An 11909-nucleotide genomic window follows, 5' to 3' on the forward strand; every position below is an offset into this window, starting at 1 on the left:
CTGCCCAGTGCCCGGCTGAGGCGCCTCGACACGGGCTGTGCCCATGTCCCGCCGTCGCTTCCAGTCCCCGGGGCTGAGGGGGCAGCCGCCGCCTCGAAAGTTTGTGTGGATGTGGGGAGGGGGACGCCAAGTTCATCCCGGTTTGGTCCGTGACAGTAACACCAGGAAACGGCAGAAACAATAACAGAAACCAAAGCAGAGAGCTGGGGCACTTTGGGAGAGTATTTTCCTCCCCTGTCTTTCCATTACCTGTATGCGGTGACCTTGTGTGGGCTGATAACGTTTACCCCTTGCTGAGGAAACCGAGGGGGAAGGTTGTTGAGCCATCCCTCGTGTTAGTGGTTTCTTGAAGGATTTAGCTTATTTTTTTCTTTTCCCCTTGCGAAAGACCACAAGCAGCAGTTGTATCTAATGAAGTAGACAGTAACACAGTGCTTCAGAGCTTCTCCGTTTGGATTCAGTGGATGGGCAGGACACAAAAACCTTTGTGGGTTGTTGATGTCAGGGGACAGCAGGTGAACAAGTGCTCCTCAAGTCATCTACGCAGATCTCAGTTCCACTTTGAAGCAAAATAAAATCCCATGGAAACTCTGTTCATGTATCTGCCCTGCTCGTTTCAATTTGAGATGCCCAAGCTGCCCCAAAATAGGTAGTTTAGGATTTTACAGGTGTGGGGATCAGTTCTAGGTCCCAACTGCCTAAAGTAGCCTTGGTCAGTATTGGTATGGGTGCTTCAGGAGCACTGCACCCTTAGCAGTGGTGTAACTCCTCAGCGTGTGTAGGCGAATGACTGGCACCTTCAAGAGACTATTTTTTGCTTTGGAGTGGGAGTTACTGTGTGTCCGGTGCGATCTGACGTCAGTGGATGGTACTGGTGTATGAGGAAATCTGAAGTGGTGTAGTGAGACTCTGGCAGAGCTGTGAAACAGAAGCCACTTTAAAATCGATTGGCAATAAAAGGAAAACAATTCTCTGACAAATAAGGGGACATAGTTGCTTTGAAGAACATTTTACAAATGCAGAAAGGTATCAACACAACTGTAAGTCAAGTTACTGCACTTCCCTGTGTAGCTTTGAGTCATGCAATTGGAATGTTTTTTTTTTGGTTGTTTGTTTTTTTGGGTTTTTTTTCCACTTTCCTTTGCATCAGCTGATTTGAATTAGCTTTAGGAGCCAATATGCCAAAGCATCTTCTCTTGCCAAAAAGTTCTGAAGTATTTAGTTCTGTGTCATGCATTAGAGCCTGATTCTCTTTGTTGTCTTCCAGTGCATCCACTTTGGCAGAGTCCGCTTACAATTCCTGGGGGAACCCGACAGTCTCCTATCAATATCCAGTGGAGAGACAGTGTTTATGACCCTTTTTTGAAGCCTCTGAAAATCAGCTATGACCCAACAACCTGTCTGCATATCTGGAACAATGGATATTCATTCCTGGTTGAGTTTGATGATTCTACTGATAGATCAAGTAAGCAAAACTCAGAAAAAAAAATCTATTTAATGTCTTATTAATGCTTAGAGAGGAGAAATACTTGCATGGTGTAAAACCTCAGGACAAATACTGAAAATTAATGTACAGTAGAAGAATGCTTTAGCTAAACATGGATTTACAGCGGTGGGAATTGTAATGCAGAAATTCTCCATAGGGCTCACTTTTACTTTGTATTTATTACCATGGACATTGTGCACAAATCCTCTGCTGCAGGTTGAAACTTATTGTTATTGCACAACCCTTGATGCCCTACCTTTTGATTAGGTCTCATCACAGCTTTGCCTACATGAGGCAATCTTCAGTCATATTTGTAGGTACCTACTTAAGTAATTTTAAATGAGATTCCATCATTACACTTTGTTAAAATAATCTGCCACCTGAAAAAGAGAAGACTCCGGGGAGATCTTATAGCAGCCTTCCAATACCTGAAGGGGGCCTACAAGAAAGCTGGGGAGGGACTTTTCATAAGGGCAACTAATGACAAGACAAGGGGAAATGGGTTTAAACTGAAAGAGGGGAGGTTTAGATGAGATATTAGGAAGAAGTTCTTCACTGTGAGGGTGGTCAGACACTGGAACAGGTTGCCCAAGGAAGTTGTAGATGCCCCCTCCCTGGAAGTGTTTAAGACCAGGCTGGATGAGGCTTTGAGCAACCTTGTCTAGTGGAAGGTGTCCCTGCTGATGGCAGGGGGATTGGAACTAGATGATCTTTAAGGTCCCTTCCAATCCAAACCATTCTATGATATGATTCTATGATCTCTTTTGTGGTGTTAACAGATATATTTAATGCATTTGAAGTAATCAGCAGCAAAATGACTTTCAGTTGGAAAGCATACATGCTTATCTCAATAAGCTTTTAGAGAATTAAATAATACTCAGCTGCAACCACAGGGAGCAGGGTCCGTGTGTTCCTGTTGTTTTAGGATAAGCAGGAGTCGGTGCATGCGAAATCCAATTATGCATTCCAGCAATTTGTTCTGAATAAGCACACTGACCTGAGCAGCTAAACTTTTTTGAAATGCTCAATAGAGTCAAGGGACTTAAAAATCAAGATATTGGTACCAAATTCCAGGTTTCCTGTCTGTTGTTCCCTTTAAAAGTTGAGTTTACCAAAGGATATTGCTGGTATGTATAAAGAAGATATTTCGTAAAGGCAGGTGAACCGGTAGCAGTTAGTCAGGGATATTGTGAAGCACATGATTCATGTGAATTATTCAGCTTGTTCTGGAGGGTAAAATTGAGGGACCCTGGGCAAGTTTGAACTTGTTTGATCAGAGTAATGTATGTTCAAGATGAGTGCTTACTGTGAGGGATTCTAGATCTTCATAAGGGATTTAGTAATGCTCTTGGGAAGGAAGCTTTTGGCATTGCTAATAAACAAACGCTTTGTCTCTGCAATACCAGTATTTTTTTGGTTGATGTTTGGAATGTTCCTTATTCATTTCAGAGCTATGACAGGTAAAGAAGAAACCAAGAAGTAGTTGCCTCTCTGTTTTTACAGTACAAACTCCTATTGCATTAGTGAGGTGGGGTTAGAGGAGAGACTAAGATGGAGACGTCACTTCTTAGCTCATCACTGATTTTAACTTACTAACTTTAGATTGGTTTTGCTTTTAATTTATTACTCTCTTACTTTATACAGCCACACCCCGCTATCTGTTGAGGATGCATTCCTGAAAAGTGTAATGGTTTGCAGTTCAATGGATAACAAAGTAAATTTTTTTTCCTCCAAGAACTGATGTCATAGAGGGGAATTGCCTGCAGGAAGTTAAGAAATATACAAGATTTAATTATACAGGGAGAGTTTTTGAGACACAGAGGCAAGCATGGAATCCTCAGGACTGTCAGTTAGAGGAGTGCTGGCGTTCCAGAGGCTGGTTATTCAGAGTGCATCGCAGCTCTGAATGATCGTACCTGCTTCATCTGTAAGACTGAACACTTGAGGTACATCTTTAACTGTGAGCATTCTTGCTGCCTCTTTCTGGATGGCTGCCTTTTCATCATCATCTTCCTCAAATGAATTAAAGTCAGTGAAGGATGATGACAACTTGTAGAGGATGGCATTAAATCATCAGTGACAAGACTCCAAAATGACAGAGAAACAACAGATCACGGGATGTTGCTGTATAAATAGCCAGGTTTTCAAGTGCTTGCCTTTCTCTTCCACCTTTCTCTCTTTACTGTCGCTATTTCTGATTTTTCTTTCTGCCAGCTTCTGTCTAACAATAATAGAAATACAGAGAAGGAAGCTCATGAATAAACAAACAAACAAACAAAAAAAGGCAACAAAATTGAAACAGAAGATGAAAAAGACAAAATGAAACTTGCATCCAGGATAGACAAAAATGCCCCACTTCTGAGATGAGGCAAAACAAGACTTGGGCAAAAGATGAAGGTAGTGCTGCCATGGGGTGTTTGCTTGTGAGCAGAGCAGGAGGATGAAGAAGAAAGAGGGTGTGAGGAAGGTATGTACAGAACATGGTCCTGTCTGTGTGCATGAATGCCATCTGCTGCAAGGAAGTGAGACTGAAACAGAGCTAGGGCTACAATAAAAACTGATGTGATTTTTTTTCTCCTTTGATTGTGGTTAGAGTTCCATTAAACTTCAGTTTTGTTTTGAAACTGTCAAGACTGATAAACTGAGAGGAAATAAAATGGCAAAAATGCTTGTAAAGGGACTGTAAGTTCCTGTTTGTTTCCTGTCACTTTTTAGTGTCCACTATAGGAACCCCATTTTCTCCATACCTATGTGTGTCTGTGCCTAACTTTACTGGTGAGGTGACTGTGATTATTAACACGAATGTAGTCACTTGTGGGTTTGCATCATCACATAATCAGGAACAGATAGTGTTAGAGCACAGAAATCTTACTTCTGAAAGACTTGGCAGTGTGAGACGTCTTCATCCCATCCCTGAAAGTTACCTTTCTCCATATGGTTTTTTTTTAATTGATGGTCAGTATCACATTTATGCCAAGACCTCAGCAGCAGTGGATGAAATTAATTAAGTGTCAATTTGCATAGCTTGTTCTAGCTTACACTTTTATCACAAGTAGACCTATGCAGTTAGAATTTCAAAACTGCTGGCTGGCTTTCAGAGAAAAAGAAAAAAAAATAGACAAGAAAAGCTTTTAATGCCTCTCACCGTTTTCTCTTTAGCATTAAAGTGATTAACTTCTTTTCAAAAGTAGTGTTGGGATTATGTACTTTATACAGTGATTTGCTATAAAATGTAACCATGATGTTAAGTAAAAAACAGCAAATGAGTCTCTACATCTACACATTTTTTAGTCGTTTGGAAGTAATTATGGTTTCTAATTTACCAGATGCTGTGATGTAATAACTTTGCAGGATGTTCCTGGTTCAGTTAGGAGGAAATGAGTAAAAACCAACACTACCCAGAAGACTAGGCACAGACTTTTTCATTCATATATTTGCAAAATGAGATGCCTTCTGAAGTCAGCAGAGCAGACTGAATGTTTCCCCTCACTCATGGCTAAAAAGTGCATTAAAGCTTCCATAAACTCAGAATCTTGCCCGTAGGCAGACTGGATGTTTAGATGCTTTGTGGAGTGTAGCTTGAACAGTTTACAGGAGGCACAATATTAGCATATTTCTGGCTGTGCAGGAAATCTTTCAGCATTGGTTATGCAGCCTGAAAACTATGTTGCAGCAGGATAGTATATGTGGATTTTTGTATCTGGGAAAAAAGCAGAATTGAACATTTGACACAATGTACTGATTTTTTTCTGGCAAAATTGGATTTTTGAAGTCTTGTATTGTTATGGGAAGCTTTAATATTTTTCATAAATATTGAGGCTTCACTAAGATGTCATTTAATAGATGTATCAATTGCTTTGTCATACGTGTTTCTTCTGCTACCGCAGTTCTCATGTGCCTGCTCAAAGAGAAGAGCATACAATGTAACATGTAATTTACAATGACTCTGACAAACTTGATGTGAATTGGAAAAAAAACAACAATTCCCTTGAGGGGAGATGGATGAGGAGACTATGGAGCTTATCATCTTCAGTTTGATATAGTTGATTCAGACTGCAGGGAAAAAAACAGTGATGTGTTTGCTTGAACAATTTTATCATAGCAAAGTAAATTGTAAAAGTAGCTGAGTAATAAGAGACTTTCAGTTAAGATAAGTACTGATTTGAAGTAGGCAACCAATTTGAAGCAGGATCTTGCTATGTTACTTCTCTGGACAATTCTAAATCATGTTTTATTAATATGTGTGTGTCTTGTTTTGTTTTTTTTTAGTAATCGTTGGAGGTCCCTTGGAAAACCAATACAGGCTAAAGCAGTTCCACTTCCATTGGGGAGCTATAAATGAGTGGGGTTCAGAGCACACAGTTGACAGTAAATTTTACCCAGCAGAGGTATGAGGTAAAATGCTGAACAATGCAAATACTTACGGGGACTAGAGGAAAGGTCTCGGGCTATCTGGGACTATACCAGTTAGAAATGGTTAGAAAACTCCCCATTTGAAGAATTCCAGTTTACTGTTAAGGATCAAACCTGGCAGGTGCCACAGCTCATCTGCTGTTGTATTAGTAAGTTCATATTCACTATATTTTCTGGAGAAGAACACAGTCTTAAAATTGAATATTGGCCCATTACTGAAAGTTTCAGTAAGGTTTTCTTCTCCCTGAATGTCCCTGGGGGTAGCTGCTGGACAAGCTAATGCAGGCAGCAGAGTGTCATTGCTATTCCAGCTCTGCCTGGACGGAGAGGCACAACTCTGCTTGTCCTTCTTCCTTTCAAAGGGGAAGAGGATGAGACAGAAAGCAGACTGAGGGCACAATCAATTCTTAATGAACTCCCAGGTCCTGGCTAATGTGGTGCAGATCAGGTGGGCAGCAAATACTGAGGTAAATGTGCAAGCTCAGATCTCAATTAAAAAAAATGTCAGTGCTTTACCTCTGAGCTGCAGTAAGCTGAGAGTTCACATGGGGTGTAGGATCCGTTTTCTTCAGAGTACAATGAATGCACTGAATCTCAGCTGCTGTCCTAGAGGACCTCTAGATCTCTCCATTCTTACTGCTTTAAAATCACTTTGTTTATTACTGCAAAATGCTTGCAGAGAAACAAAGCACATACTAAATACTCTTTAAAAAAATACTTCAGGAGAAAATGGAAGATTATTTAATTCTCACACCCATACCTGTAAGTCAAGAAGCCTGGTCCTGCTTGTCTCATACAGTAAATCTTGTGTGTGTGACCCCAGAGCTTTGGGTAGCGTTAGAAAGTTTATTCCAGTTATCAATAGGCTTTTTTGTGTGTTTCTTAAAGTCTTTAGAACAATGTACAGCAGAGTTCTATGGTAATATAGTGGTTATCATGATCACTTTATTTTCTGCTTTCAACTGGTAAGCAATTATTGAAGTAGCAAAACTTTTGTGATTAAGTAACTAGTAAGGCTGAAAGAGAGTCAATTAAAAGGGTGGAGCCAACAGGGGAAAACACAGATTAAGTTGCTCAGAGAGGTGAGTAGGACAGGTTAAAAACACAGTTATATGCCATAGATGGAGAATTTGAAGAATGATTATTGCTTATTTTTGAGAAGATGTTTATCTTCTGTTAATGTTTCATAATAATGCCTGTCAGCTTGACAAGATATTTATTAACAGCAAGACTGTATGACTAAGTTTTGGGGCTGGTGCTGGCTGTTTATTTAATATTTAAAACCCCTTCATGGATTGCTTGGATTGGACTTTAAGCAATGCAGAGAAATCTTACCTTACATGTGGGAGGATGTTCCTTAGCAGAATCACATGCTATGTTCTTCCTGTTAAGAGATGGAAGAACGCTTCAGTTCCAGGTGTACTAAGCTTTTTTTGTGCTTTTAACTAGAATTCCTGTAATCAGTCTGCCACAGACAAAATCCCTTTCAGATATGTGAAATGCAGTTTATAGTTCTTTGGCTATTGTCTAGCAAAAAAAAGGGAAGTACCATTCTTTTCCAATAACATTTTGATCCTCATTTTTGTAGCGTGTGATTTCTGAGGTAGCTCACTGCAGTGTTTCAAATTGCCCAATGTAGCAAAGATGAAAAGTCACGTTTCTGGATACCATTGCTGTGCTCTGTGCATGTGTTGATTTCTCATTCATTTGTGTTTATATTTCAGTTGCATTTAGTACACTGGAATGCTGTTGCATACCCAACTTTTGAAGAAGCTGTGATGGAAGGTAACGGCTTGGCTGTTATTGGAGTGTTTTTAAAGGTAATTTCACTCTGTGTAATAAGCTCTAATGATGCCTTTTTATTTTCATTTTGTTAAAACCAATTTAGGACAAAATACCTTTCGATTATTATTGTTTTCACAAAATACTGATTAAGGCAGATGTGTAGAATGTCAGCTTAATGATTCTCTAATTCCTACCTGTCTCCTGCAGCTAGGAGCACATCATGAAGAGCTGCAGACACTGGTTGATGCCTTGCCAGCAGTTAAACACAAGGTAATTATTTTTAAGTGTTCCAGCAGTTATCACTTGGCATAGCTAATGCAGTCATAAAGAATACTCTGAGAATAGCAAAACACTAATAAAAGAAGTAGTTCTTCACTGTGAGGGTGGTCAGACACTGGAACAGGTTGCCCAGAGAAGCTGTGGCTGCTCCTCCCTGGAAGTGTTGAAGGCCAGGTTGGATGAGGCTTTGAGCAACCTGGTCTAGTGGAAGGTGTCCCTGCTGATGGCAGGGGGGTTGGGACTGGAGTAGCTTTAAAGTCCCTTCCAACCCAAACCAGTCTGGGATTCTGTGATTAAATGTCAGTAGAGGCCTCATTGACACCTTGGGTCAAGTGTTGATTATACTCGAGAGGGCGGAAAACTAATTTTTAAGGAGGAATTTTATACTTTAAGTTTCTCAAACATCTTGGTTTAAGAAATGAGGCTTTTGAGATTGTATCCAAGGCACGCACATGTTTAAAGCTTGTGCTCACTGAAGCTTGCCCTTCTGCTTCTGAGAAAACATATGCCACTGGATTAGTTTTTGTATGTTGCTTAACTGTGTAAAGTGGGAGTTTATTTCATTTCTTGTGGAAATAAAGCTTTCTGATTTTTGTCTGATCTTTGAGGAGATTATTTCCTGCTAGGGGAACGGGATTCTCTCTTCATAGCTGATTTCTGACTACCGCCAGGAGAGGGAGCGCTGCATCTCTGATAGCACTCAGAAGCAGCTCATATTCCTCCAGGTGCCCCTTCCCTTGTTGAAAGTACACACAAAAAATACACAAGAATTTTGCTGGCTTGTAAGTACGTCCAGTTGAAGTCGCTGTGCCATTATTTATTGCAGTAAGGGGTTTTTTTTATATCCAAATAAAACAAATATTTATGGTGTTGCAGTCAAAACTCTACCAGATAAATGCCAAACAAATGTGGGGGCAACAGAAATATTTAAATCTTGTCTACTCATTAGTTGCCTCTTATGCCTCAAACCCAGCTTAGCAATTTTGTACAAGTTTATGGGGTTTTAAATTATTATTTTATGTAGATCTTTATTAATATTCACAATAGTTAATTTTGCATATGCATATATAACATGTACAGTATTTAATCTCATTGTTAAGATCTTTTAAAATCTTTTTTTTTTTTCTCAAAATACAATTTATAAAAATATATTCTTTCTGGTGTTTAGGACACTGTTATTGAGTTTGATGTCTTTGATCCCTCCTGTTTGATACCTTCATGCCCTGATTATTGGACTTATGCGGGCTCTTTGACTACTCCCCCGCTTACCGAGTCAGTCACATGGATTATTAAGAAGAAGCCAATAGAGGTTGATGAGAATCAGGTAAATCTCATGCTTAAGTTTCAAATTGTACCATACCTGTTTGACTCTCTGCTGCCATGGTGGGGAAGATGGACAGAAGAAGTTGCTTACCAGGACCAGTAATTCTGTGTGAATACACAGAGATCAGTGGCTGCTTCACACTCAGTATTATTTTGAGGAGGTATCCTGACATTAACAATAACTGATATTGAAAGACTTAAGACCTCTTCAGTAAGCAGTTAAAGATGCTTCTTCAGCTCTCAGGAGTTTTATCTTGATCTGAGATAAACAATGCCTTATGCTGGATGCTGCCCCTTGAAAACTTCTAAGGTTATTTATTGGAATGCTGCATAATTTTGCTCTCCTTACCAGGACACAGCCCTTTTTGTGGTAGGGAGGCAGGAGAAAGGGCAGGTTTTCTGAAATTCCAAAGTATTCTAGATAGCCACGTGCATTTGCACAGGGACCTTGTGGAAACCACAAGGGCTAATCCTCTGTTCTTCCCTTGGGCAGACTCTGAAGGTACAGAAGGGATGGTGGGTGGCTCTGAGTCCTTCACATGCCATTCTGATGGTGAGAGATAGATGGAGTCTCCACTGGGTTTTCTCCTTTGCCTTTGTAGGCATCTTTACATATGGCTGTACTGTCCTTGAATTCCTTTTTTATTTTTTAATTCCCCTTTAAAAAGGACAGACAAACAAAGGTTTCAGCAAATGTTTATGTTACAGAAGTTATTTCAAGTGGAGGAGATCGTGGTCAATAGTCTGTTCTGAGGCCAACTCAAACTTGTGCCTTCTACTGCTTTTAATTCTAGTACTTCACGTTGCAGTGGGATGTTATTCCTTGGTAGATGTAGGGACAAGTAGCAAATGATCTGAAGGAGGACTCATTGGAATTGTACTACAATTGTGGTTTCTGTTGGAAGTTTTCAGGATTTTCTTTGTCTGTTCAAAGAAGTGGAGTACTTGGAGCAGTGTTACAGCGTAGAGCAAATCTTGGAGACTGAAATTAACAACTCAAAAAAATTTACCTTTTTTTTTTTGCTGTTTAGGAGGCACTGAAAATTATCTGTGCATTGTCCCTATTTTTTGAGGCTTTGATTAATAATGAAGTGTGAGTCCAACCACATGAGTCAAAATAGTACTGATTTTGTTTTAATTTATTTTTTTTTTAATACAACTTTTGCACGGAGCTAGTCCATCTAGAAAGTCTTGCTCCAAACAAACACTAACTCTGAAGAATAGGTGTGTATGTGATCTTAATGTTTTAGTTTACACAAAGGAACAGGTCAGGAAGGACTGAATATTGTTAACAGAGCAGTGAGAACTGAATGTGTAGTGTATCATTCTTCATTTCAATGGAAACACTTTTTTTTTGCCCTTTGGCTTTTCTTCACTCTCATTCTTTTATGACATAGAAAGGCTTATAGTTTACTTAACATTGTAATGCCCTTCTGAGCATTAAAAGCTGATCTCCTGCATACCTTAATCCTCAGCTGTAAATGACTGAGAACAACAAGTGCGTAGGTTGTTGCTTTCCTGGTGCCAGCATATGCATGTCTGTATGAGATAACAGAACTCCAGGCAGGGTGTAAATTAAGAAGGTTGGAGAGGTTTATTTAAAAGTGGCATATGTTCCCATATTTGAATGGGAATTGGTTGCATCTCAGACATGCCACATTTGAGATTTAGTTTGCCTAAAGATGGCAGATGACTGACAGTTCATCTTCTGCACTGATATGGATGATGGCATAATCTTTACCAGCAGGTGACAAAGAAGTGCCAGAAGTTTGTGCTAAAATTTCTCAGAATGCAAATGTCTTAGTACCTTTGATATATTTTTTTTTTCCCCCCAAGCATGAATGATTGCGTTTTGTCATGAACTCCAATAATTCTCCAGTTAGTAAAGTCACAAAATTGGACATTTCTCATTCTCAGCTGGAGGCATTTCGGATGCTGCTCTTTACTTCAGATGGTGAAGAAGAAAAGAGAATGGTAGACAACTTTCGCCCTCTTCAGCCGTTAATGAACCGAACCGTGCGTTCATCCTTCCAAAGCAGGCATCTCTTGAATGCTGAAGTTCAGCCCGAGGACCACGCTGAGCAGATCAGGCCATAGATGGCTCATGAAATGTCAGTCCAGACTGCAGTACCTGGATATAACTGACATGGTTTTTAAGTTATTTTCCCTTTTTCTGCAGTATGTGTATGCCATACCATTTCACAGCCAGCCAGTTTCAGTTCTGCTGAGTGCCATTTGCCCTTCAGTAGAGAAGCTGTGGGATTTTCTAGTTTTGCCCTTTTTAAGCAGTAAATAATATTAACCCCTAACAAATTGACTTGTTTTAAAGCAGGGATCAATAAGGAATTACTTTGACAGTTAAAGGAAAAATAAGGGCAGGAGATCTTTTCCCCTGTCTCTTTTCTGAATTGTTCTGTGTCTCTTCAGATGCTCCTTCAGTGACTTGCATGATTAATAATCCCAACGAAAACATGTTAGCAAGCAGGAAGTGTGAAGAAGTGAAAAGTATTAATACTGATCAGGTCTTTTTGTGGGATTGTTTCAGAGGTTTGGGAACAGAACTAGCTTCTCTACTCACATATACAGAGACATTTTATCTTCTTCCTTTTCCCTTGGTGATTAG

At 39.7% G+C, this 11909-nt stretch overlaps 1 protein-coding gene across 1 annotated transcript in view; it reads left to right on the forward strand.

The window, feature by feature from the left end:
• The window catches only part of LOC104520914 (carbonic anhydrase 5B, mitochondrial), an 18708-nt gene extending 7170 nt beyond the window's left edge, over positions 1–11538 (forward strand). Inside the window, exons 2-7 of the mRNA XM_010162739.1 lie at positions 1268–1465; positions 5756–5874; positions 7624–7719; positions 7892–7954; positions 9132–9287; positions 11204–11538. Of these exons, the coding sequence (XP_010161041.1) occupies positions 1268–1465; positions 5756–5874; positions 7624–7719; positions 7892–7954; positions 9132–9287; positions 11204–11383 (812 nt within the window). The 3' untranslated portion in view covers positions 11384–11538. The remainder of the gene's footprint in view (positions 1–1267; positions 1466–5755; positions 5875–7623; positions 7720–7891; positions 7955–9131; positions 9288–11203) is intronic.
• The last annotated feature ends 371 nt before the right edge of the window (positions 11539–11909 follow it).

The sequence above is a fragment of the Antrostomus carolinensis genome, unplaced genomic scaffold (assembly GCF_000700745.2).
Source record: "Antrostomus carolinensis isolate BGI_N321 unplaced genomic scaffold, ASM70074v2 scaffold22602, whole genome shotgun sequence".
Lineage (NCBI taxonomy): Eukaryota > Metazoa > Chordata > Aves > Caprimulgiformes > Caprimulgidae > Antrostomus > Antrostomus carolinensis.